This window comes from Falco naumanni, chromosome 4 (genome assembly GCF_017639655.2).
Source record: "Falco naumanni isolate bFalNau1 chromosome 4, bFalNau1.pat, whole genome shotgun sequence".
In the NCBI taxonomy this organism is placed as follows: domain Eukaryota; kingdom Metazoa; phylum Chordata; class Aves; order Falconiformes; family Falconidae; genus Falco; species Falco naumanni.
Genome location: NC_054057.1, coordinates 66426615 through 66453101, shown reverse-complemented (window position 1 = coordinate 66453101; position 26487 = coordinate 66426615). Strand labels below are relative to the sequence as shown.

Here is a 26487-nt window from a genome sequence, read left to right as displayed (position 1 = left end):
GGGGGGTAAAATCTGAGCCAGAGAGGTTTTAATTCAGAGAGGTTTCAATATTTTCCCATTCCCAGAGCATCCTCAGCCTGGGAATAGCGCTTCCTTCCCTGGGCGTTGACCCACCTCATCCTTCAGCTGCCTCCTGCACCGCTCTTCTGCCCCAGTGAGACTCCGGAGTAAAACCGGTCACAGAAATACTCTAAAATATTGTGGGCAGTGATGGTGATCGACATAATAATCAGTCCCAGCAGCATCCTGCAGCCTCGAGGCAGCTTCCCTACAAAGCTGCTGGGGGGCAGGTCTGCTGGGGCAGATATTCCTGGGGGAATGTTCAGGCTGGTGGGATGAGCAGGTCACCTTGGGGGATTCTCCAGTTTCTTGGGAAGCGATTTGCCCCTGCAAGCTTTGCCCTCACGAAGCCTTTATGGATGTGGGGGAGGAGTGGGGGATGCTCAGCACCGGTGGGAGCACAGCCCCCGTGGCAGCCTCTGATGGCAGGACCCAGATCCTGTTGGATCAGCTGTGATGGCATGGGGGTTCCAGGGCTGAACCCCTGACCCAGCCTGCAGCACACAGCCCCTGCCCCGGGGGGCGGAGGGTTAACCGGGGAGGGTTTGGTTAACCAGCACAGGCGGGATGCCAAGCACAGATTAACCAGTTGAAGACGTCACTTTCCATTACGGGAAAGGCTCCCACATCGCCCTGAAGCTTTTGGTCCCGGAGATTAGTTGCTGGAGCGCTGGGCTCCCGGCAAAGGGCAGGGGTCCGTCGGCGCGGCAGCATCCAGGGGCGATGCGGAGCGCCGGGAGCTGCTCCAAGGGGCATCGCCTGGACAGCTGAGGACAAACATGTGGGAGCGGGTCAGGAGAGCTCTGCTGAACTCGCTGTCCACCACCTTCCGGCACATCTGGAAGTGGGTACAGGCTTTCTGGCATAAAAATGGCCTCTTGACCCTGTCGATGCTGTCGGTTGCCACCGGGTGCCTGCTGGGGTTCCTGCTGCGGGTGCTGGAGCTGACGGAGCTGGTAAGGACGGGGATGGGAGCAAGGGGATGGAGCAGGGCGGTTGGGGCAACCAGCCTTGGTGCCAGCCAGGCATCACCATCAAGGACCCACATGGGCACAACCCCAAAAGCAGAGGCTCCTGCCCAAGAAAACCACTTCTCGGGGCAGGTTTTTCCCCTTGACTTTTTTTTTTACCAAAAAACTGCCAACAAATGCCAAAGGTGGGAGTGGGGGGCTCCGGGATGGACCCCGTGGGGCTGCAGGAGCCTTCAGGTGGGGTGGGGATGGGAAGGGGGGGAAGGATGCTTGGCTGCTAGATGCTCAGTAACAGAACCCCCCCAACCCAAACATCAGTGCAGGGTGTGAGGGGTAAGCTCCCGCTGTTACTGTGCCCAGCTGCTCAGATGCTCAACCAAAGAACGTTTCCACTTTCTGGAGAGGGCCCAGCAAATCAATATGTGGCTGGCAGAGAGGCTGGGGGCTCCAAGGGGTCACCTTCCTCTGAGGAACCTTGGAGACAAATGCATTGGAGAAAATGAGGTGTGTTTGCTCAGCACTTTCTAGGAGCATCGTGCTGTTAAATGTCACCGCGCTAAAATCCACGGGGCTGAGCCCGGGAGGAGAGATGCTGCTTCAGGGAGAGCTCGGCCAGCGCTGGAACTTCCCAGTGACGCTCGCTAGGACTTAGCAAAGCCTTGCCACTTCCATTACGCACTTCAGCATCACTGCCCGCAGCAGGGATGATCTTGTTACTTAATTGAGGCTGGGTGTAATCTCCCTGCATCCCAGCACACACCTGCAAGAGCGCAGCAGCCGCCCACACTGGGCTTGAGGCTGGGGGCTCCTGCCCCTCGCCCTGCCATGCACCGAGTTCGCCCGTCCTCTGCCCCCCTCCTGTCCTGCCCTGTTGCCACAGCCCCGCACCTGGTCCCCAGCAGCCACTTCTCTGTTAGAGCCTTTTGTCCCAGAATCCGCAGACGAGGGGTGGAGCAGCCGGTCCCCACTTTCCTTCCTGCCTGGGGAAGTGCCACGAAGCTGAGACACCCCCTGACAAAAGAGATGCTGTTCAAATCGGGGGCTCCTTGCCCCCAGCTGGGCATCCCATGGCTGTGCCCAACAGGAGCTGCTGTGCGTGGGCCACATGGGTGGCTCAGTGCGGGGGCAGCCGGTGGGGCACTGGTTGCAATAGTTTGGCATCCCTTAAAGCCCAGTGGGGCTGGTTACTTGGGAGTAACCAAAAGTACCTGCTCGATTTGGGGCCATCTCAGCAACGTGGCACCTCTACAGCGGCACAAGGGCTGGGGGGCAGCAGGGGAGGGAGGGCAGGTGGATGGATGGATTGATGGAGTGAGGGGTGGACGGACTGATGGAGTGGGGGATGGATGAATTGATGGAGCAAGGGATGGACAGATTGATGGAGTGAGGGATGGACGGATTGATGGAGCGAGGGGTGGGTGGATTGATGGAGTGAGGGATGGACGGATTGATGGAGCGAGGGGTGGGTGGATTGATGGAGCGAGGGGTGGGTGGATTGATGGAGCGAGGGGTGGGTGGATTGATGGAGCGAGGGGTGGGTGGATTGATGGAGCGAGGGGTGGGTGGATTGATGGAGCGAGGGGTGGGTGGATGGAGGCCTAGCAGGAACTCAGCAGCCAAAAGGATGGTGGCTGCTCCTGAGAGATGGGTGGAGGAAGGGAGGGAGGGATGCTGGCCAGGTGGCTGCTGGTCTCGCAGACTCCTCACTCTTCCCTTGGTCATGGCTGTGGAATCCTGGCTTCGGGGGTCTCTCTCCAGGCAGCCCTTCCCCACACCCATGTGAGGAATGCAAGGGGTGGGCAGACGCCATGGGGTGGACACCCCCGGACACCCTGGCCTCTCCCCGAGCTCGGCTTTGCCATTTGCAGCCACAAGGTTTTTCCACCGTTTGCTGCCGGCACCAGGGCACCGTTGCACACGCGGTCGAGCCTCTGCTCTTCAACAAGAGCAACAGCGTTCAGGAGGAGCCAGCGGTGGGGCCATGGGGACCATGGCCTAGAGGGTGGTGGACCCCATGGATGTTTTTGGGAGGGGACCAGCCTCACATGCCCTTCCCGGTTCACAGCCAGGTTTCCCCACGTGGCCAGTATTTCCCACCCCTGACCCAGCTCCTGTTAAGGGACAGCCAGAGAAACGGCACCTCTGAGTGCCTCAAGGAGCGGCTGCCGTCTCAGAACCCAGCTCAGAGCTGCGTTTGGTTGGGAAAAAGGCAAATTTATCAAGTTCAAGCCCTTAAACTGCAATTAGCGTCTGCTAAGCTCTCACCTGACATAGCAGCTCTGCTCTACCTGCAGGAGAAGCAGTACTTTTCCTTCCCTGGAGAACTCCTCATGAGGATGCTGAAGATGCTGATCCTGCCCTTGATCACCTCCAGGTGAGACATCATCTTCTGCTTCTAAAGTACCGTCTCCATCGCACCCAGGGGATTGCCCTGTGACCCCCCCTGGAGAAGATCACTCCCCAACTGCCTGGGGTGAGAATAACCCTGGCCTGCAGCAGCCAGGTACCAAGCAGCATCCCCTGGCTTGGTGTCCATCTCTTTCCCATGATTTCCCAGCGATGGAAATCCTCACCCGGACTTGGTAGACACCAGCCCCCAGGTCAGACACCTGCGCTGCCTGGGGTGTTTCCCTTCTTTTTGGGCTGAGCCAGCTGGCGGTGCTGGGACCATCCCCGGGCAGTTGGTGATGGGCAGCTGTTTAAATGCAAAGCAGATTTCCTTACTTAGAGCGTTTTGAGATAGTTTGGGTAGAAACAACAAGCACCCCTCAGTCTTGTGTCTGCGTTTGCAAACCCCACTTTTATGAGCCTGTCCAGTTCTAGAAAGTCTAAGCAAGGTCTTGAAAAGCTTATATGGATTTACATAATTCAAACAATTGCTGGCACATGCTCGTTATAAAGACCCAAACAATTAGCTCTACATTCCCTCGAGGACGTGTCACTTCTGCATTGTTTTTCAGAGATTTCTTGCTGTCTCATTTGCCTTTGCTTTATTGTTGGGAGCAGAGTGGCTCTATCCTGGCCCCACTTGATCTTTTTGGCATCAGCCCTTGTTGAGCTGCTTTCTTTTCCCCACCAGGATTTCACACCCCCTGCCCCACTGCCTGGGTCTTCCTTGGCTCTCGGGATGCTCTCAGCCTCTCGCAGCTCAGTGGTGCTGGCTCATGCCAGGCAACCCCTCTCCCGCCTGTGGATGCGGGATTTGCACAGGGCTCCCAGGATTTGATTTGCACGTTGAACCAGGTTTTTTTCTTCTTTTAATTACTGAATGACTGTGAAGTGGTGTCTTCCCTCTACACACCGTCCCAGAGGGGACTGGGCACACGGTGGGGAAGGATTTGTCCAGATCAGGGCTCACCTCTGGAGCTCCCCAAGCCTCATATTGGAAAGCGTCACCCACCTCCGCGTTGCTTTTGTGGCCTCTCTTGAGCTTCCCAGGGTCTCTCTCCTCCTGGACATGTGGCTGCTGGAGGGGGTCTGTGGGCAGGCCACCACCTCAGCCACCCGTCCCTTGTGTGTCCCCAAGGGTGGCATTAACCCTCTCAGCCCCCATCTCTATCACGTCCCACTGGGGGGCTGCTGGACCACCGCCAGATGCTGTCAGCAGGCTGGGCCAGGCTCTGCAGAGCCCCGGGGGGGGGGGGCGGGGCTGGAGCGGTGAAAGTCAGCAGCCAGGAGCTCGGTGTGGGGCTGGGGGCACACGGGGCACGCTGCAGCCCCCCAGCAGTCCCATTTGCCCCCAGTACCAGCACCCCTGCTGATGCAGCCTGTAATACCCTCCCTATTTTTAGAGCAGTTTTGTTTAAAAGTAGCTTATGGGCTACTTCTTAGGAAAGCTTATGTGTACATGGAGTCTGAACCAGCAGCTCTCTCCCCGGGGCGTGGGGTCTGTCCCCACCACGATTCTATAAACCTTGCTAATACCTTTCTTTGCCGTTCGCAGTGACATACGGCAGCAGCACAGGGTGTCGGAGACTTAAGAGAACAGTGTCACGCAAGAAAAGGGCAGTGCTAGTTCTTCACCATCAAAGTCCACTAAGAACGTTTACTTCTTATCTTTTGGAGAAAACAGAAAACTTGGCCAGACCTTGAGAAGGGACTTGGGGCGCTTTGCAGTCCAGCCTGGGGGGTCCCAAGGCCATCCTGGGTGTGAGATGCTGCAGGCACAGGCACATGGATGTGCAAGAGCTTGGTGATGCCTTTAAGCTTTGGTTAAGAAAATGTCTGTAGCAACTTCTCCCACCTTGGAGCTTTTCCCCATCAGATGCATCCTGTGCAGTTTCGGGAGCAGACGCTGACCACAATCTTTTCTGCTGCAGCCTCATGTCCGGGCTGGCCACCATGGACTCCAAGGCCTGCGGGAAGATGGGGGTGATCACCATCACCTACTACCTTTGGACCACCTTCATGGCAGTGACTGTCGGGATCATCCTCGTGGTCAGCATCCACCCCGGCGCAGCTGCCCAGAAGGACAACTACTCTGTGGGGAAAGTGGTGCTCAGCTCCGCCGACGCGTTACTGGATTTGATCAGGTATGTTGCAGGATTTCATGAGGAGCCAAACTGACGGTGGCATTTCACAGCCAAGATCTTCCCACAAGGCTCTGGGCTCCTGGGAGACACCAGGATGGAAATGGGAGAGCCGTCGGCCAAGCTGACCAGGCACCAGCAGCCCCGAGCCCAGCGGTGTGTGGGGGTGTTTCTCCCCACACATGTCCCTCTGGCCACTCTGTCACCCCTCCAGCTTTCCTCCCAGAGCCACCAGAAAAGCGTGGTGCAGCAGGAGGGAACAGAGGGATTAAAATTCCCTGCAAAGGCCGGGGGCTCTCCCCCCGCCCCCCAGCCGTGCCGTGCCAAGCCCTGCAGCCCCCAGCAAGGGAAAAGCAAGCCGGAGCTGGCTGCGGGCTGGATTAAGGCAGCGGATGGACGAGAGCTCGCTGGGGAAGGGGTGCAGCACGGCCCCGGGGGCTGGGGCAGAATCTCCAGGTCTGGAGGCACTGGAGCGACTGGATAAGGCTCTGAGCATCCTGCTCCAGGGGGTCCTGCACTGTGCAAGGGGCTGATGTCTGTCCCGGCCTCGGGTTTTCCATGAGTCCAGTCGGTTCCCAGTCCTGCCCATCGTCCTCCTCCCAGCCTCTCCTCACCACCAGCCTCGCAGAGACCACCCAGCTGCTGTTGGCTGTAAGGGGGCTCCCACTGGCCTTGTGCCCCGCCACGAGGCGCCCCCCAGGCTGCTCCCTGGGGGCTCACAGGGTGCTCTGACCCCCGCGCCATTGCTCTCTTACAGGAACATGTTTCCTTCTAACCTGATCGAAGCTTCGTTCCAGCAGGTGAGTTCACCGTGAGTGGCTGGGATGGAGCTCAGCTCCCGGGGGGGGGGGGGGGGCTGCTCTCCCCACCTGGGGGCTCTTCCCCAAACCCAGCCCCCTCCCTCCCCACCCTGCCTGTCCCCAGGTTTCTGCTCCCCTCAGGGTGGGCACACAAGGGTGGGAGGGTGCTGCTCTTTTCACCTTGTACCGCCTGAAAAGCAAACTTTGAACCCCCAGCACCACCAGCACCGTTCACAGCAGCGTGGAGCCCCCTGCCAGCAGGACCCTGACCTCGCTGCTTTGCTCTTCTTCCAGTACCGAACCGTTCTTGTCCCGGTGGTGAAGTCTCCCGTCTTGCCAAAGATCCCAGCGAAATCGCTCAGTTTTATTTACTTTGCACCCGACGACCAAAACCCTGAAATTCATCGGCCTGTGTTCCTCGAGCTGACGCCGTCGCCCGAGATGACCTACAGGACTCTGCCGGGGACCAACAACGAGATGAACGTCTTGGGAATCGTCATCTTCTCAGCAACGATAGGTACCCGCGGTGCAGAGGGGGCTCGGCGCTGTGCCCCAGCCTGCAGGGCTGCTCAGCCACGGGGGGGCAACTGCTGTGGCCACCGATGTAGAGATGCTGAGGGACAAGGTTATTTGAGCTCTAACTGCTCAAGTCCCTGGGGAACGGGGCACAGTGGGGAGCTTGTACCAGCACCTTTGAGGGCACCATCCATACCGGAGCTCAAAAAAGGGGTTGGGCATGCGGGAGGCTGTTTTCCTCCTGGATTTTCCATGGGAGCCTTCACACCCAAGGTCCTGAGGGTTTTCAAATCATAACGTTGCGCTGGCGAGTCCTTCTTACGAAGTCTGCTGAGGGGAGTTGTAACTTCTGCAGAGGTTTCCTGGTGGCCCAGCTTGTTACAAAGGGCGTGAGCCGCCCCCCCCCCCCCCCCCCCCCCCCCCCCCCACTGGCAGTGTCCAAACTCCCTGGGCAGGCAGCGGGTGGAAGCTGGGTCAGAATTAGTGCGTGGTCACAAACGTGTGGAAATTTGTAACAGGATTTTCGGGAGAAGGTAAGAAAACCTCCCGCGTGGAGCAGCTTGCAACCCTGCGGGGCCGTGGTGCTCTGCAGCCATCTCAGGAGGGAAGGGGCAGAGGTTGGATGGAGAGGACACGTGCGAGGGAGAGGGAGGAAGAAGGTTTAAAGGGGAGAAAGTCATGGGAAGGAGGAACTCGGAGCTGACTCAAAGCGTAAGGCAGAAGGACACTGGGCGCGAGGCTGAGTGAGAAAGGAAGGGACGAATCAGGATGGGAAAGAGTAGGAGGAGATGGGATGAGCATGGGGTCAGGATTACGTGGAGATTAAGAGATGAGGGCAAAGAGCTTGAATTTAGTGTATAAGGAACCAAAAAGCCAATTAGGGGATTTGAGGGTAGCACAGCACCGGAGCGCGCCAGCCTGCCACCGGGGCCGGAGCGTGGCCAGTATTAATGGCCACGGTACAGCCAGTGCCTGGAGGAGACGGACACAGCGAGACTGGGAAGAGACAGATCCACGTAAAGATCCTTATGGACAAAAGAGACGGCTATGGCAGACTCCTGGCCCAGGGTCCAACCCTATCTGCAGACCCAGACACCCAGGGATTGCGCCAAGCTCCTGCTCACGGACACGTGTCCTCCTCCTGCCCAGCCAAACAGGCACGGAGAAGCCGCTTTTCTCCTCTGGGATTTCCACCCCAGCACCCTGCCAGCGTGGGAGTGAGGATCAGCGCTGGGTTAGGATGCGGCAGGATCACCCAAGCCAGCCCTGGTCACCCGGCTGCTCTTCCTGGGTGTTGCACGGGATGGGTCAGAGCTCCATGAAGCCACAGACCAGCAGAGCATCAGCACCTGCACCAGGGATGGGCAGCTTGGACAAGGGCAGTAGTACAGCCAGGGGCAGCTTTACTGCAGGGGGTGTCAAATTGGCGGGGGTTGCCTGGCAGAAAAGGGGGGGGGGAATGAGGGGGACGGACAGAGAAGGCCAGGCGATGCAGCCCTGTGCCATGGGAGATGGGATCAGCTCCTCCTCGCAGCAAGGAGGGGAGGCCAAGTGGAAGCTGGGTGAGATCTCAGCAAAGGGTGTTTGTGTCCGATTCCAAAATTAGGCAGTTTTTCTGGACCTGAGACCAAGGTGTCCATGCAGCAGGCGCTGGATACCTGGCGTGTCCGTGCTGTGGATGGTACCACAGCTCCAGCGATGGCTGACACCAAGCATTGCCACCCATCTCCAATGCTTCTGAAATCCAGGAAAGGGAAGAAACTTAAAAGTTCCTTGAAGTACCCCGTCCATTTGCTAGGGTCACCTTCTCCAAAGCAGCTCTCTGGAGGACCTGAAGAGCAAGGGATGCCTTTCAAACCAGCTGTTATGACCACAAAACATTGGATGAATATCCAGAGAGCTGAGATTTAAACACGCCAAGCCTTGCCTCATTTCTCAAAGTCCTGACAAAGGTCACCCTATCTCATCTCTTTCCTGTGCAAGCCACGAGGTCCAGCTACCGGCCAAGGGTCTCCAGGAGCCCTCAGCCCAGAGGGACAAGAGGGATGAGACAAGTTTCTGACTGTTGTCTTCCTTCCCAGACTGAAGCAGACCCTTGTGCTTCAGAAGGAATTTTAGTTGATGGGACCACACAGAAAGGACAGGTGCTGGGCTGGAAACTAGATGGGCAAATGCTCAGAGACTCATTTTTCTTTTGCTCAATGGGTACCTGGGAAACCTCCTTGCTCCTCAAAGCAACGGGATTCAGCACTGGGCAATTTTGTGCCAGTTTGTGCAGTTTGGTGGGTTGTTTTTTTTTTGAGAAAAGGCCATTTGCTTGTATTTGCTGGGAGCAGAGACTTACTGCGACCTCTAAGACCATGTGGAAATTGGTATTAAGTCTGACCTGCTGGGAGTTTGCCCAGTGAAACCCACACTGGGTGACCACCAGAACCTTGAGACGCTTGGCATGACAGACGCTACTCCTGGTGAGTAACTAAACCCATCTGCTTGGTTGCAGGACTTCTCCTGGGAAAAATGGGTGAGCGAGGAACCCCGCTGGTTAACGTGTGCCAGTGCCTGAACGAAGCCGTTATGAAAATTGTCTCAATGGCAGTTTGGTAAACCTGGTTTTGGTTCATTCTGTTATTTTCTTACCTCTATCTAATGGTAATACCGGTCTGATGGCTGCAAGTGTCCAATGTGGTCACTGGGTGGGTTTGCCCACGACTGGACCACATGGTACCAAACACCGTAATGACCCTTGTGTAGCACAGCAATGATTCCTGCACCTCGTAAAGTGATTTTTTATGCTTCTTTGCAGGTACTTCCCCTTTGGCATCGTATTTCTCATTGCTGGCAAGATCCTGGAGATGGAAGATCCATCGGTTATTGGGCAGAAGCTGGGATTATACACTATTACAGTAGTGTCAGGGCTCTTCATCCACGGAGCCATTCTCTTACCTCTGCTTTTTACCCTCATCACCAAGAAAAACCCCTTTGTTTTCATTCAGGGGATACTGCAAGCCTTGTTGATCGCCTTAGCTACATCTTCCAGGTATGAAAACGTGGGTGAAATTTGCGGATACAGCCGGGAAGGCACCTGGGTTAGTGGAGGGCGGCACGGCCGTGTGTACAGCCGGGCAAGCCATGGGAAAACAGCTGCAATGCAAAGAAAAATGATGCTCCAGCACTGTTTGAAATGGGATCGCTCCCAGCTTTAGTAGGAAGCGGGATGGGGAAGGGCCTCAGGGTGCCTTCGGACTCAGCCAGCCCGCAGTGCCGTTCCGCTCACCCTCTCCTGGGGTTTTCCCCCAAGTAAATCAGTGGTGGCTGTGTGCCCGTGTGCTTCTTGCAATTGCTGCGGCCAGTTTTATTGCCAATAATTCAAAACAGGAGGGTTGTAGGTGCTTTATAGAACAATGCAGGGGGGTTGACCCTGGGTTTTAGTTGAAAACAAAAGCTCTTCCGAAAGCTTTGCTGAAAATCTTAAATCAACTCCTACGCACCCCAAGCTCCTCCAAAGAAAAGCGCTGTCTACTTTTGTTAAGATTTTATAATTTTAGATTATTTTTATCTATTTAATTTTCCTTGAAAAACATTCTTTATACCATATTTTTATCTATTTAATTTTCCTTGAAAAACATTCTTTATACCATATTTTTATCTATTTAATTTTCCTTGAAAAACATTCTTTATAACAATGAAGAAAGTTTACATTAGGAACTACTGACCTTTCTGGAAGACACACACAAACCGAAACATTTTCTTAGAAAACATTTGCCTCCGCAGGGTTTTTCTGGCCTCTCCAATGTTGGTTCTTCATGTAACCCCAACAAACTCCCCCAGCAGTGCCCACCTCCCCTGGCACCCACCGCTGCGGGTGCCCCTGCCCGCTCTGGGCTGAGCTCAGGGCTCCGGCTCCACCAGGGTCTCTGCCCCGCACCGACACGGGTGGGGGGAGCTGTGCCCCCAGCCCAGCCCCACGGCGGGGGCAGTTGCATCCCGCTCTCCAGCCAGCTCCTTTCGGAAAAGCTGTCCCCATCTCCCATCGGCTTCTTCTCCACGCTCGTTTCCTTCCTCCCACTGGGTCTTCCTCCTCCCTGTCCTTGTCCTGGCTCCTGCGTGACAGCTCAGGTCTCTGTGCTGGATGGAAAGAAGATTCTCAGGGGGTGCAAGCACGGGGGGCAGCCACGGAGCAGAGGAACGAGGGGTCTGGCTGGACCCCAACACCGGAGGGGCTGTGGGGGACGGAGCCAGGCAGAGCCCGTGGTGCACGCTGAACGCCCGGCATTCGGACACGGCACCGCGCGGCATGGCCAGGCACGTCCAGTACCCGGCTGAGCACTGATGGGTGCAGCAACCCCCGTACCGGTGCCGCCGCACTTACCGGCAGGAGAACTCCTATCCCTGCACCATCGCGTTGCCTCCCGTCCGTGAAGCCCGGTGCAAGCAGCAGGGATTGACTGACTGCTCCTTGTTCCGCAGCTCCGCAACCTTGCCCATCACCCTGAAGTGTCTCCTGGAAAACAACAGGATCGACAGGCGCGTGGCACGCTTCGTCCTCCCCGTGGGTGCCACCATCAACATGGACGGCACCGCGCTGTACGAGGCGGTTGCTGCCATCTTTATCGCCCAGGTCAACGAATACGACTTGGATTTGGGACAAATTATAACGATAAGGTAAACGGGGGTTTTGCAGCAGCTGAATTATTTCCCTCTGTCGTAGGTACAGACACAATCATCGCTCACACCTCTCTGGTTTGGCACAGATCTTGCAAACCTGGCTGGAAAGCCGGGGTGCAGGGGAAGGTGCAGCACCCCCCAGCCCCCGTGCTGAGCACCAGGGAGGGCTCGGGCTCTGCACCCAGACAGGCTGCGCAGGATCAAAGGCTTGGCCCATAGGCAAAAGCCAACCGGGAGCTGATGGCACGGCTAGAGCGGGTCAGCACCTGCAGCAGCGTGGATGATCCTAGCACAGAGGGTTTCTGCAGGTTTAATTTACTCCCCTACAGGCATGTAATATCGTTTTATAAACAGGAAAATAAAGCAGCTCTCTAGGTGAAAATAAGTAAGCCCGGTGCCGGGTACCTGCCGCGAGCCCTCGGCCACGGTGCACAGTGGGACAAGCAACAGGGAGCTGGAAGGTGGAGGCAGCCAGGTCCAATCCTTCCATACAGGAATAACTTTGCCATGCAAACGTGCTTTTTTTTTTCCTTTTTCTCTTAAAAAACCAACAATAACTGTGGCTGCCTCCGCTTTGCAGCATAACGGCAACAGCAGCAAGCATAGGGGCGGCCGGCATCCCCCAGTCCGGACTCGTGACGATGGTCATCGTGCTCACTTCTGTGGGGCTGCCGACTGATGACATCACCCTCATCATCGCAGTGGACTGGGCGCTGTAAGTGTTCTCGGGAGGCAGGTACAGGCAGGCGCTCAGCGCCGCTTCGTGATGACACGTCCGAAGCAGCTCTCACGGGGGCAAACGGAGACCGAGGGGTCACAGAACCAGGCCAGGAGCCGAGTGTGAGAGTCTTTCTTCATTTTCCAATTATTTTCTTGAAATAGCCCCTGATAACTACATCTCCTGGAGGAGTGTTTGCCCCGAGGTGCTTCTGTCCCAGGGTGCTGCCCGGTGCCTCGTACGGGCTGGACGTGGCGATGGTGTTCAGCCACCCTCTCAAGGTCGGTCCCCAGTCTAAAATCCCGGCTTGTCCTGATCTTTCATCTAAATTCCTATCCGACTGTACAACACATCTTTGTTGGAGGTCTCAAACAAGTAACAAAACCTAAGAGATGTTTATATTTTTAAGAAATCAAAAGAACGCTGCTTTTCTCCATAGCGAGTGGTAGAAAAGGAGGAAAGTAGGTGCCTGGTCTTTTCCCAAAGCATTACTATGCAAGGCTGCTCATTAGCGTATTCCCTAAAATACCTCCAGTCCTGGTCTTCTCCAAGCTCTGGTCCACTCTGTCAGCAAAGGAGGATGGACTCCACAAAAGCCAAAGCCAAGTGGACGGTACAGTACTTGTTTTGGTGGAATATTATTCCTGGAAGAGGAACACGTTAGGTAAGGCAGGGGGAAAGGTATCTGGCTTCACAGAACGAAGAATTAAAATTTAGCCAGAAAGATGCTACCACCACAAGAGAGCAACCAAAGGGGTGGAAACAGGCAAGTGTTTAAGAAAACAATCTCTAAGAAAAAGAAAACAAATCAGAGAAACCAATGATAAACCATAAACCACTGCTAATTATTTATAATACGTGCTCACCCAGTTTGCTGTTTCCAGTTCTGAAACACTGGCGTTTTCACAATTAAAAAATAGAAAGGGGAGAGGAACAGATGTCATGTCAAAACAGTAACAAGGTAAAGTTCGAGATGGTTGCACACCAAATCAGAGCAGAAAATCAGGCAGCTCCTGAACAGATGTAGCAAACCCCCCCTCCTGCATTTAATAAGCAACTTCTCTCTTAAACCCATATGCCACCAGAAATAAAACATTGCTGGAGTTTCTAAAAGCAAGGATGACATTTTCCAAGGACTGCATCCAACACGGAGGAAGCCTACCTTCCAAGCAGACCATCTTCATCTTGCTGGATGAAGACCAGATTGATCTTGAGATCAAAACGGATGGTTCGTTACGTTTGTCACCGACAAAGAGAAGCCAGACAGATGGAAATTTGCCGTTTTGAAGTACTAGGATAAAAACAAAGCAAATCAGCTTGGTGAAAAACTGGAGTAAACACTGAGTTCTCCATAGCTGAGATGTGGGGGGCTGGCTGGCACTTCACAGCCACCCTGGGCAGAGAAACAGCGAGCGTCCCGGCTGCTTTTCTCTTTCTTCCATATAAAAGGAAGCTTAACTTCCCAGGGGAGAGCTGTAACATCAGAGCACAGGGTCAGCTCCGTCGGCGATCACCACGGGGCACCCACGCCACTGGCATCCCTGTGCCGGGGGCCAACGGTGGTGCTGCGGCTGCGCCAGCAAGAGCTTCTCAAGGAGTTTTACGAGTTGGTGTGGCAGCTCATCCCCACGCTGAGCAAAAATGACACCAGCATCAGTTTGGGAGGTAGAAGAGACAGGTCTATGCACTGAGAAGGCGCCCCGTGGTACCCAGCCCTGCAGCCATCGCACGTGCCGCTGTCCCTCCGCACTGCAGGAGCAATAACGCAGCCACCTCCACCTGCCCTTTGCAAAACCAGTGGCCAAGACGTTAGGGATAAAGGTTGACAAGGGGGAATGGCTTTAAACTAAAAGAAGGTTGATTTAGAGGAGATATTAGGGAGAGAATTGTCACTGTGAGGGGGGTGAGATGCTGTCGCAGGCTGCCCAGAGCAGCTGGGGGTGCCCCATCCCTGGCAGTGCCCAAAGCCAGGTTGGATGAGGCTGGGAGCAACCTGGGCTGGTGGGGGGTGTCCCTGCCCATGGCAGAGGGCTGGAACTGGGTGGGCTTCCAGGCTCCTTCCAACCCAAACCACGATTCTACAACATATTTCAAAGCCATAGAAGATCCTGGGCGCATCAGCCGTGGCCACCAACTGCATCCTCACAGCTCTCTCTCCTCTAGGGATCGATTCCGAACTATGACCAACGTCCTCGGTGATGCTCTGGCTGCTGGCATCATAGCACATGTCTGTGAGAAAGACTTTGCCCCAAAGACCCCCACGGTACGTACAGCTTGTCCAGGGGAGCAGGGGAACGCAGAAGGACTGCACAGACACCCCGCACAGGCTCGCTTAAGAAATTAAAACTACTTGTTTCTTTTTGCAGCAGGACACAGTAAGCAAGACGGACAAGTTTCCTTCAGCAGAGAGCTCCCATCTGCATCCCAAAGACAATGTGATCGAAATGATCGAAGAAAGTTTGTTTGATCAGACAGGAGCTCAGTACAACATCTGTCAGGTGTAGGTCACACCGGTCCTGCTCCCGGGAACGGGATCTTGGTGCTAAACGCTGACATTGCTCTGCAAGATAAAGGCCTTACTTGGCATAAAGAATGGAAAACCCCTCTCCATCCTTTGCAGACCGTGGGACGTGCCAGGACGCCCCCGAGGAGCCCCTGTGTGCAGGGGGAAGGGGACCAGCTCCTCCCCGCAGCCGAGGACCCAGCTGCCCTGGCAGGGAGCTGAGGGCTTTATGCCTCACGTTTCTTCAAGCTCCGTTCTTCTCAAAGGTTAGGGAGCTGAGCAGGTACTGGAAAACTGGACGAGATGAGAAAGCGGTAGAGATGGGACAAAATCTGACACCTTAGGTCAGCAGCCCCTATCTGCTGGCCAGGCTGCACTCCATAAGGTTCCACTTTCTTTATTATAGAGATTTTAAAAAAGAAGATACTTGCTTTTTTTGTTATTACTAGGTTCTCATCTAAAAACTAAGATTAAGCAACGTTTTCTCTAGAGCTCAAAGTTCAGGTTGGACAGAACTGGCTTTTCCAGCCGTTCCACAAAGCCGGCACAGCTGGTCCAAGTCTTCGGCTCCCGGCGCGGACAGCGAGAGCCACTGTACCCGCAGGGGTGGAAGGACCAGCTGCACGCGGGTTTTTACTGGCCCTCTGATTACACTGAAACTAATTGACCTGGCCCAATTGCAACAGTGGAAATTTTCCCCAGCTAAGGATCTGTCCCCAAGTTAAAATTCCAATTACAGCCTTAAAAATCCAGGCTTCCCAGGGCAGCTTTCTCCACAAAAGCCTTTTGTCCCAACAATTCATGTCACTGGATTAATTTCTCTCTCAAAATGCCATCTCATCCCTTTTGTCCCTCCTGCTTTGTCTTTACTGCTGCAGCATTAAGACTCGTGGAAGCAGCTTAAACTCCCACTAACATCATTTAACTACTCTCCAATTGCACATAAAGAAAAAAATTTCCTGTGCATGATCCTTTCATGCTGGAGCCGGAGGTTTTAAAATATCTTCTAACTCAGAAGAAAAGGTAATTCCACTTTTGCCAAATGAAAAGCAGAAGTTGTTAAATATCATAAACCAGCTTTTGCACAAAAACGAGTAGTCTTCCATTCACTTCTAAAAGCCTTCAAAAAATCAGAATCAAGGCCAAGGTAAGCGGCAGGTACCGCTGCTAACTTTGGCCTTTCTTATCCTTCCCTCCTGGGTTTTTTGATACCTTTTTAACCACCAGCATCCAACTATTCTTCAACAGGTGCAGTTATGATATTGCAAAAAAGAAATATAACCAACCGCATTTTAAGAGACAAGCTCCCTGCAGCATCCCAGCTCATCCCTCCCGCCCCAATGGTTTATGATGGGGTTTATCACGGTACCTCCCAAAGCCTGGCAGAAAACCCACCTGTTTGGCCATACGAGCTTTGATGAGGGAATGACATTTCCCCAGTGGTTTTGGTGGAACTTGAGGATGTGGCTCCGCATAAACACTAAACTTAAATGAATTTGCAGCAAACTGACCCCTGAGCCTGAGGGTTTGCTTCCCGCAGGAGACACCAGCGTGTTTCTACAGTCCAAGTTTTAAGTTGCCTTGATCTTCAAGAACGTGTTCTTTTCTGTGCTACGAGATGTCTTCCAGAGCACAAATTATTTTTACATATCTGAATTTCTAGAAGGGGTAAGTTTTGATCAGGGATTTTCACTTTAATACGATTTGTACATCTTTTTTAGGATGTATAAACCATAGTACAGTGTAGCACAGCAACATCTGAAGAGCTATATAGTCAGTAGAGCGCGCTGCTACCTTCCTTTCTTTCAGATTAAAAAAGTACCTCGGTTTGTGTTTTATTGAAACTGAAAAAAAAGAACAAAATAACTGTATTGTAGCACGTGGCAAAATAAAATCAAAACAACATGTGAAAAAAGGCCCAAACCTCCCAATTTTTAATTTAAAATACTAGCCGTGGCAAAATTACTCCGTGCAAGTTTTCTAGAATAACTTTTTGAAAATTCCATTCCACAAGAAGTTTTCAAAGTCTTTATTTAAATCTATTAAAACACCAGGTTCCTCTGTAAAGTCAGACTTCCAAAGCAGCTCTAAGTGATATATATGGCTTAACTACCTTTTTTTTTTTTTTTTTTTTTTAAAATTAGCAGTATGTAACCTACACTAAATGGCTCGCTACTGAATGTGTGCTGGGAGTTGTCTGTCATTGCCTCTTCTCTTACGATTCACTGTACGTACTTATTTCCTTAAGGAACTTCTCATTTTGTCTGCTGTGATGCTAAAACATTCTAGAATAAACCGTTTCAGCCCTTACTGCAGGCAGGTGCTTCCTCCCCACCACCACCCAACTCAGTAGATCCTACTGAAGTTGCAGTGGGACGACAGCAAAATAAGACACGGCACGGGAATGCCCGCGTTCACAGCATCATTTGCAACCCATTCACAACAAACGTTCGGCTCTACTTTAGAAATTCTTTATCTAGCGTTCAAATGCATCTGCAGCTTTGCTGGGCACTCAGGATTCCTGTCGAGACACACCACCACCGTGCAGAGCACCCAGCAGAGCGCATTACTCCACAGCTAAGCGCCGAACACAGCGCAGAGCTGTCTGACGGACTCATTAGCTTGGCTCTTAACAAGTCTGGGCAATTCTGTACCGTGTTGCATCTCACCGTGTTTGGACATTCTCCATGTGCAAACCGCCCAGGTGTTCAGCACGGGAAGGATGCCGTAACATCCCTGGGTGAGATGCTCCAAAATCCATGTCAGGAGTCAGCTAGTCTTGTGCAAGCGCAGATGTCCTGGCGCCAGGCGTGCAATGTACACTTACCTTGGTTTTCTAGAAGTTATGCGTCTCATTTAACATACACAAGTGAAGTCCCCTGTGGTCAGCAGTGAGAGACAGGCACCTCCACCAGCAGTAAATCTCATACATTTTAGCAGCAGTTGAATTGTCTTCTGAAGTCTCTTACTGATGGGCTTGGACTGGGCGCCAAGATTTTTAATTGCTTGAGTCGAGAGGATGAATCCCACTCTAAAATACATGTCTGAGCAGAGGTATTTATTTTTAGAATGCTGAGCCTTCAAACTCTGTAAGACCAGATTTTGGCTTTGATTTTGAGACACGGACTACCCAAACCATAGCTTGACACAGAGAGAAAAGAATGACAGGGTTGAAACATTACACCCAATCCAAAACTCGCTGCTTCACTTACCTGGCCATCTCACCTCAGAGATCTTCTACCCACTGTCCTTCCTTGAGCGGAACCACAACAAAATGGGTATCTGGCCATTTTCCTTGCTTCCCTTTCAATACTCCTGAAGTCTTCAATCATCTGCAAAGCATCACCTTAAACCACACTCTCGTGCTAAAGTATTAATAACAGCAGTATCACAACCCCCACCTTCAGTATACTGTCTTTCCACATCTTAACTCCATTTTGCTGTCTTTTTGTCCGTCCTCCAAACGCCAAACAGTTATTTGCTTCGATAGGCTGCGATTGTTGGAGACAGGCAGAACGAATGCTCTTTGCACTTACAGCCCAGCAGACATCCGCTGCTGATCTCACAGCTGTAGGCAGGCTAAATTCCTCATCATTCTCCTCCTCATGCCAACAGAACGCCAATCCTGACCTTTAATTGTTAGTTTCTGCTGCTTATATATCGTTGATTCTTCCCGAGAGGATGCCTGCATCCAGTCATCTATTATTCAGTTATTACCTGCTCTTCAAGATTGTGTTTTCTTGCAACCTGAGCACCAATTTTCATTTCCAATACGTGAACTCTTCAGTAGGAAATAAAACATTTGTACATATCCTCTGCAAGTAACAACTACTCACTTGTGCATAACTAGATTTACAAAAGCAGACACCTCTTTGTACTCATTCAACACCCTTGCTTTTTCAACCAGGTACAAAAAATACATGCAGAGAACAGGTAAGACACTTAGTTCACCTAGGGACCTGCATAATATCACCTTCCAAATCTGCGATTGCAAAACTCCCTTTCCCCTTATGATCTAGCAAAAGCAGCAGCTCAGTAAGCAGGAGCCAAATTAAGTCTCACAGTTGTGACACAGCTAGGCATCAGGCAACAGAAATAACCAGCTGAGTCACGCTGCTCAAGATTGAACACCACAAGCTCCTCGCTGTACTGGGGCATTTTCAGTCTGCCAGTTCTTGCCTCTCTACAGCACCAGACCAGATGTACAGAGAAAGGTGCACACACCCCCCACACCCCCCCCATATATAAATATATATATAAAAATATATAAAACAACCAGAGAAACACACAAGAACCCTGTAAACAGGCAGACACAAACCAACTAAATCCCCTCCTCCTTTCCCCATCCCGTCCTCAGTGCATCCAAACACACAGCTCTTCCCCCAGTCCCACCAGAAGAGGTGCCCTCCCAAGATCTTTTTTCTCACCTCCCAATACACAAGCAAGAGCTCTGGGCTCCTGACTATTTTTCTTTAGCACATCCCCACAAGGAATATCAAGTGCACTAGCAAGACCAACACAACCGGGCTGCAATGTGCGCTCTCCATCTGGGGAGACAGCTAGTAAAAATTATGTTACTGGAGAAAACACAAGATGCAGTTGCTCCCCGTGCCTCTAGACCTAGGCTGGGAACAGGGTGTGTACGAGTAGCTATTTAGTGTTGGATACACTGGCTTAGCAGTCAGGGATAACCTGGATAACTGTGTTATTCTAATGACCAAACATTATGCAACTAAAATATTAAGTTCAAAGTGCTAAAAGAAACTGTAACGATTAACCCACACACGTACTCTGAAAGATAGGGATTAAAAAAAAAAATCAGATGATGGTACCTAATGGGTCAGAAGAGGAGTAAAATCAGAAGAATCGAGTAGCTTGTCTTATGCTACATAAGGAGACCCTGGTGGAAAAAGTAAAAATTAAGATGGAAAGAGCCTAGCATCATTGCTTTACTATTCAAATTCACTGGTGTAAAATGAAAACTACTGTCCTGTACTCTAACCCCAGAATAAAAAACAAGGTATATGCTTTCATTATCCCTTTGCTTGCAGCTCTTAGGTGTCACTGACTTAAGCGTATTAAGCTCCTTACTGAACCAAAGTTCTCTAGAATGGAATTAAGAGTGATGCAAAGTAAAAGGCAAACCAAAATAACAAAACCAGTCTATGAACACGTAGAATACTCAAAATGCACAATGCAAGGGCTCAGCATTTCAGTTACGCAAGCTAGTAAGTTCTACCTTCCCTAATTTACAAGCGGTATGTTCCTAACTTTGATTATTTCTTCATTTGCATGGGTTCTGTTTGTAATAAAAATGTTGACACCTACCCCACCCCCCTTAAATCTTAGGCTCTACAGTCCTGGCCTTCCAAACTACAGCATCAACTTCTGGAAGCTGAGAAAGGGGTCTAATGAAAATGGAAGCTAAGTACACAGCAGCAGCCTTATTTTACAAAGATATGTAAAAGTTTGACCATTTCTTTAAGTAGTAGCGCAATCTGAAGAACAAAGCTCACGCCTGTTTGACGTTCTGAATTTTCTGAGAGTTTCTATACATTCTTGCTAGTGTAACAAGGTGCAGCTCAGTGAGGAATTTGAACGGCGTAGACTTTACAGCCCTGTAGAAAATGTTTTTATTTTAAGAAAAGCACCGACAGAAAGGTGTCTGGAATGCCCTGACAGCTGGATATACAACTACCACTCACCATCATCAGACAAAGAGAGTGACTGTGATAGCCATCGGACTTCAAAGTACTCAAATAGCAATAAAAAAACCACGTTCAGGAAGAAGAATGGAAAAAAACCAACCCAACAACAAATTGGAAAGCCTGAGGAGGACTGTAGCTGCCTTCCAACCCACCGAGGACATCCACCACTGCCCCTGCATCCACGCAATTCCAGCTCCTCTGAACGAGGCTGCGGCTGGGGATAAGGCACACCGGCACCCTGGTGCCCCAACAAAGAAAACTGGTCTCATAATGACACCCTGTTTTGTAATGAAGAATTCAGGCTTAGGTGCCTCTGCTGACACAGCTACGAGGAGTCATGGACAGACAGAACTGCCTCGGCTCAGCAGGTCTCTGGCCACAGGGGCTGGATGAATGCCCGACGCTCCCTGGCAGCACCCACAGCAAGGTGCTCCATCAGCTACACGAGCCCCTGCGCCCCCCACCCAAGGGACAGCCTCTGGTTTTCATCTGCAACTCAATCAGGAACACGCTGCTCCAAGCCAGTCTTACAGAGGCAATTCTGACAAGGACATTAATTCGGTGATGAGCACCCCAACCCCCTGGCTGGCTCTGGACAGCAAACTGTGCCTGTTACCACTGCGATGCCATCACTAACTGTACTCCAGAGAGGTGTTAAGCTGTTCGAAGTTGAAAATTTTGCCTGTTCAACAGGTTTCTCTGTGTGCATGATTCATTTCGCTATAGCCTCCACTTACATGTCACACTCGCTTCCAGTCCCCAGCTAGAAATCCACCAAACCACTCAACCGGTTTGTTGTCAGAATGAGAAAAGCAGGACGGCTCTGTTGAAAACTACCAGCACAGCAAAAGGCTTGAGCCCTTCTACCTGTTCCCACGTGAGCCCTTCGCACACAGCACCTGGGAGCGAGACATCCAAGCAGCTTCTCTCCTGCTCCAGCCTGTTTGGAAGTGAGAGAAATCACTAACTGGCCACTCTGAGCTTCCCCCCTCCCGTGCTGCCAGTTTAAGTAAATCCTACCAACAGTTTTACCAGTACAAATCAGATGATCATGGAGGACTGGTGTAAGATGCTGGAAATTGAGAGCATTTATAGCTACACCATGACCTAAAGCGATATCCAGAATTCACCTTTGGAGTCTCACTTACATCTACAATAGCGTAGAATTACTATTATTGGTTTTTTGTTTTGTTTTGTTTTTAGGACTTCAGTATCTAAAATTCTCTCACAACAAAAACATTTCTGAAGCTGTATCACATCATCTTCATAATCTATTAAGCTTTTGCACAGATATGAGTGCCAACAGTATGGAAGTGTGGCCACTGGAAGGAATTTCTCATTCAGCTAGCTCCAACAAGAAGCCCAGCTGACAGCACAGCTCCAGCAGCAGCAGCTGCAGCAGCAGGCGAGACGATCCCATTCTAGCACATCTACTACAAAAGCCAGATGCTTCTGAGCAAAACCCTGTCATCCTCATTCTCGTTAGGGCAACACAGATCTTTTCCTCCTTTGATCTGGACAATGAAATGTTTACTTACAATTTAGACGCCGCCCACTTGCCCCACTGAGCAAACAAGTGAAATGACTTGGATTTCCCACTGGAACAGCTCACTGCCCCACACCGACATTGAGCACTGCTGCTAATGCTCCTACACAGACACCCTCCGTCCGCTGCATTTAACACCCAGCAGCTACGAGACCATCACTGAGTTACTCTCTGCAAAGCTGTTTCACAAATTACGTCAGGCTGCTTAATCTCACTAATTCAACAAACCCCCCCCAACCTTGTCCTTTTCCCTTTTTGTTCTTTCCTGGATATGACCAGCTTGCATTATTCCCTTACCCAAACCCAGAGTGTATCTTGGGAAATCAGATTCCATGCAGCGGATATTAGAGCTGTTCTTCTGTAAGGTCAGTACTTTTTTTTTTTTTTTTTTTATGAATGTGGAGAGGCCAAATTCAGGGCAAACATTCCTCCCTCAAGGCCACCGGCAGTCCAACAGCACGCAAGGCTCCAACATGCCCAGCTGAGCATGCTGTACACCCAGACCAAGGGGAAAGCACAAAGGTTCAGAACAAGACTCCACCTCGCCCTGCATCTCTTGCACTGCCTTTGAGAATTACTGCGTGTAAATAACACAGAACGCAAATAAGGACGGGCAGAACGCTCCCTAAGAACTATCACAGCACTGGAGACGCTGCGATAAAACAACCGGTGCAAATCCTTACGAGCCAGCTGAGTGACTGACCGAGACAAAGACATCAAAATGTGTTGCAGCTCAAACCTTAACTTTGCCTTGTTGCAGAAAAGAAGCACTTAAGACACTTGGGCAAGGCTTCCGTGTGTTTTACCTAAGCTAGCACAAGCAGCCAGGGTATCTGTCCTGGAATCCAGTGATAGGGGTGGAGGGAGTAGGGCCTGGGGATGCACCCCAGGCAACCAAGCCGTGTGCCATGGCATACGCCGTCAGTCACTGCCATTTCACTAGAATCACAGTCCTTCTCGAAGCTGAATTGTCTTCCTTCCTCCACTCCTGCAGTAAGAAAGGATTAAAATATTAAGGCCCATGAAATATGGTCAAAACAGAAAGGGGGGGGGGGGGGGAAAAGTAGTAAAGGTGGCTTAAACCAAAAGGAAAATTATTTCACAAGTCACCAACTGCCAAAGAAGTGATGGCATTTTGTGTCACAGGGAGAAGCGAATGGGAGGTGCTCCCTGAAAAGCAGTGATATTGTGCATTTCAGGACCACTGCTGAGAAATATTAAGATATAATATATAGATGTGGCCATTTTCTAGAGTTATTTCAAGAGAAACTTGATAAAAATTTGGATGTTAAATCTTCATCCAGCTGGAGATTAATTTTCTTAAACTTCCATAGCTTGCTCATCATATTACTGTACTGTTTTTAACAACACCTTATAAAGTTTTATACAAAACTTGGATTTTTAAGGATATCCATCTTTGTATTAATTACTTCCATACTGTGTAGGCATGTGGAATAGCATATATGTGCAACACAGCAGACACACAATGCTAATACAGACAATTAACAGACAGACACATGGATTCTAAACAAAGTATCTATAAATAGAGTCTACATACGTTGTCATACACACATGCACGCACAGGGATACACGTGTACGTGTACTGCGTCTCTTGGAAGATGCAAAGCAGCAGGAACCATCTGGGACAGAAAGGTGAAGTAGGATGTATGGTCACAAAAATGTTTCATCCCAAATTTTGGAAGTCTGGTTAGATCGAGACCGTAACTGTTTGTGCCATGACTCTAGAGAAGCACGCACGCTTACTTACCATGGCTGCACACAGGCTGCAATGCAGCCTGGAAATCCCACAAGCGCGAGCGCACGCTCCTTCCCTGATCCCTGAGCTGGAGCCTACCAAAGTCTACGAGAAGGAAGCAGCTCAGCACCGTTTATGCTGACTCAACAGTGCTCCTAAGCCCGTTGCTGCTTTGCTCTCTCCTTTATCATCTTTCTTTGTAGCACACACGGGCTGAATGCTACGTTGGCTGCAGCATGCACTCGGGGGCGGAATCTGTTCCGACACATTCAAACACAATTTCAGTTAAAGTAAGATTTAGAGGTCCACTGATACCTACACAGGAAGCCCCAAACTAATTTTTATTAAACTCAGTGAATTTCCTTGTAATTTCTAGTTTGAGGACATATTCTTGAGAGTAAGTGCTCCAGCTACAGCTCTGCAGAGAGGTCAATCCATTTTGAAAAGTTCAACATTCAAAGCTGTATGTCCTATGCTCACAATTCAAACAAATAACTTCTGGCAAAAAAAAAAAAAATATCTATTGGCAAATATTTTGTTTCTGCAACAAAATTTGTCACAGTTAAAACACAGATCTTATGTTCTGACAAACTAGATTCAGATTTCCCATTTTGCTAAGTTCACTGCTTCTATCCATAAATCCTTTAAAAGGAAATAAACAAAGAAAACATGTCACAGCGCGAAGAGTGGAACGCTGCTATTTATTCACCTTCATTCAACTGCACACGGGTAACACACACACGTAAAAAAGTTACCCCAAACGTTCCACTTTTTCTTCCAGTCTCCTGCTGTCAGCAAGTGATGAAAGCAGAAGACAGTGTAAGGAAAAGTAAAGTAGATTCAAAAACCAAGAAGCAAAAGGAGAAGAGGTATGAGTGGAACAGGCAGGGCCCCTCTGACATCCAACTGCTGTGTGTGCTGGGGAAGCACGAGGGGAATGAAGAGGGGATGGTGGCCAGGCTTAACGTCCTTTCCTTAAATAGCTGCTCTTGCTGCCACTGCTGGAGACAAAACCCTCACTGGGTTTTTTTTACATTAACGTGACCCAGGAGGACATTCCCAATATTAATATTTTTCCATGTTGCTTTTTAAAGATTGGAGATAGAAAAAAATGTCATCCTGTCTTTGTGGTTTTTCCTGTGCCTTGCTTGCTGATGTACCAGTAAGATGGAAATCAGCACAATTTAACACCTTCCCCCCACCCCCTCCCCCCCCTTATTTTTTTTTCTACCCTAGTATTCTGGAAATGAAGGGGGTGACACCCCAACAGTCCCCACAACAGAGCAAGTGAGGGAAGAGTCTAAAGCCAGGAGTTTATTGGGAATTCTGCAAAAAACCAGAAACTCCAAGTGGGGGTTAACAGGTCTGCACTAAATCTTTTGGTTTCCTTTTGAAAAAAGAGCATCACCATCCATTCCATGTTATCATATACAAGAGACTACTTTTTTCTTATTTTACATCCCTTTTCACAGGTAAGTCATTAAGGGAAAAATCAGAACCAACGCCTCAAAGGTATGATAATTAGCCCAGCTCTGAAAAGAGACCGATCATTTCTGTGACTGAAGAACACAGCAAGGCAGCTGCTGAAACTCAGGAGGAGCCAATTTCAACTGATCAAAAGTTTGAAAATTTGCGTGGGTGAAAAAAGGGACTAAGACTTGAATACAGAGTGTTCCGAGCCGACAGCAGCGTACGGGTTCTTTCCAGCTGAGAGGACACGGCTTTTCCTCAGCCTTTCTTAAAAAGGTGACTTTGCACAAAGTGGCCCTGTGGCCACGACATCAGGATGCCTTATCCTGCATCAGATGAAGGTTCCTCCTAAAGGAACCAGTGCACCCTGCCTGACCTGAAGACCGATGGATTTCTTCTTCCCAAGAGCTGTCTTCAACAGACATTTCTGAGTAATAGTGTAGCTGGGCTTGCTTTTTGGTTTAATCAGGACGAACACCGTAAGACAGAGAGAACAACATTTTTTTCCTGAAAAATAAAAAGGAAATCATGCGCCTTCTTTTAATTCCACCTTTCTAATAAGGCTACAAGTAACAAAATCTTTAGTGGAGTAACTACTCATGAACACAGTCCAGATTCTTCTGAAAAAAATACCAAATTCCAAATTGCACAATAATAATCCAATTCCTGCAGGAAAAAAAAAAAGACAAAATATGACAATTAAGTAAAAGCCTAGTTCTATTTTGAAGTACATCACCTTTCACCATGGATCATTTAAAAACATTATGAGTATGTTCCAAACAAGTACTCAACAAAAACAGTAATGAACATGTGACAAAAGTACAAAACTCCTTTGCACTACTGACAGATAATTTCATTTAAGTATTAACACTAGTGTAAAATATCTAGGTGTTGCTTCATTTAATTTCGAAAATACCATATAGAAAGCAATGCTCATAATTCCATCCACAGGATTCTACAAAGCTGCTGCTTCATTCAACAAATCTTTGAACTGTTTCAATATGAAAATTCCAATTTTTTAAATTGCTTAAAAATCATTGCAGAAAATTTCCAAGCACTTGAAATGAAGCACAACCAAAGTATGAACTTGGTACAGTTTTGCAGTTATTTCTAAAATAAGTTAATTTACAGAAGTAGTCTTAAAATAACACAATGGGATTCAACTTCGTTTTAGACATTTGGAAAGCAGTGTCATACTTTATTTAAAATAAACCCATGTAAAAACAAAGTTTAAATGAAAATGGT

The 26487-nt window shown here is 50.2% G+C and overlaps 2 protein-coding genes and 1 long non-coding RNA gene across 10 annotated transcripts in view; 1 reads left to right on the top strand and 2 right to left on the bottom strand.

Annotated features, from left to right (window-relative positions):
- The first annotated feature begins 279 nt into the window (after positions 1-279).
- LOC121086625 (excitatory amino acid transporter 5-like) lies at positions 280-23067 on the top strand. Of its 2 annotated transcripts, none has more exons than XM_040590578.1 (11): positions 280-1016; positions 3326-3405; positions 5351-5563; positions 6318-6360; positions 6655-6877; positions 9377-9476; positions 9680-9913; positions 11344-11538; positions 12122-12256; positions 14423-14522; positions 14629-23067. In XM_040590578.1, the coding sequence occupies exons 1-11, from the start codon at positions 840-842 to the stop codon at positions 14761-14763; spliced, it is 1635 nt and encodes a 544-aa protein (XP_040446512.1). In that variant the 5' UTR covers positions 280-839; the 3' UTR covers positions 14764-23067. The 2 variants fall into 2 exon arrangements, with proteins under 2 accessions (XP_040446512.1, XP_040446511.1); XM_040590577.1 differs by having other exon boundaries at positions 14626-23067.
- On the bottom strand, positions 6886-9926 carry LOC121086644. The gene is made up of 3 exons (XR_005827413.1): positions 9820-9926; positions 9514-9722; positions 6886-8707 (listed from the first exon to the last, which is right to left on the bottom strand). It is a non-coding gene; the product is annotated as an uncharacterized LOC121086644 (long non-coding RNA).
- The window catches only part of ELAVL1 (ELAV like RNA binding protein 1), a 58812-nt gene continuing 42838 nt past the window's right edge, over positions 10514-26487 (bottom strand). Inside the window, exons 7-11 of one of the 7 annotated variants that reach the window (XR_005827407.1) lie at positions 17590-25908; positions 16158-16606; positions 12789-13550; positions 11246-11377; positions 10514-11001 (exon numbers count right to left, since the gene is read on the bottom strand). Coding sequence is in view for 1 of the 7 variants with exons in the window: in XM_040590610.1 (XP_040446544.1) it covers positions 25836-25908 (73 nt within the window). In the remaining 6 variants the exon portion in view is untranslated. Of the gene's footprint in view, positions 11002-11245; positions 11378-12788; positions 13551-16157; positions 16607-16899; positions 25909-26487 lie in introns of those variants that run through there. The other 6 variants (XR_005827408.1, XR_005827409.1, XR_005827406.1 and 3 more) reach the window with 6 other exon arrangements.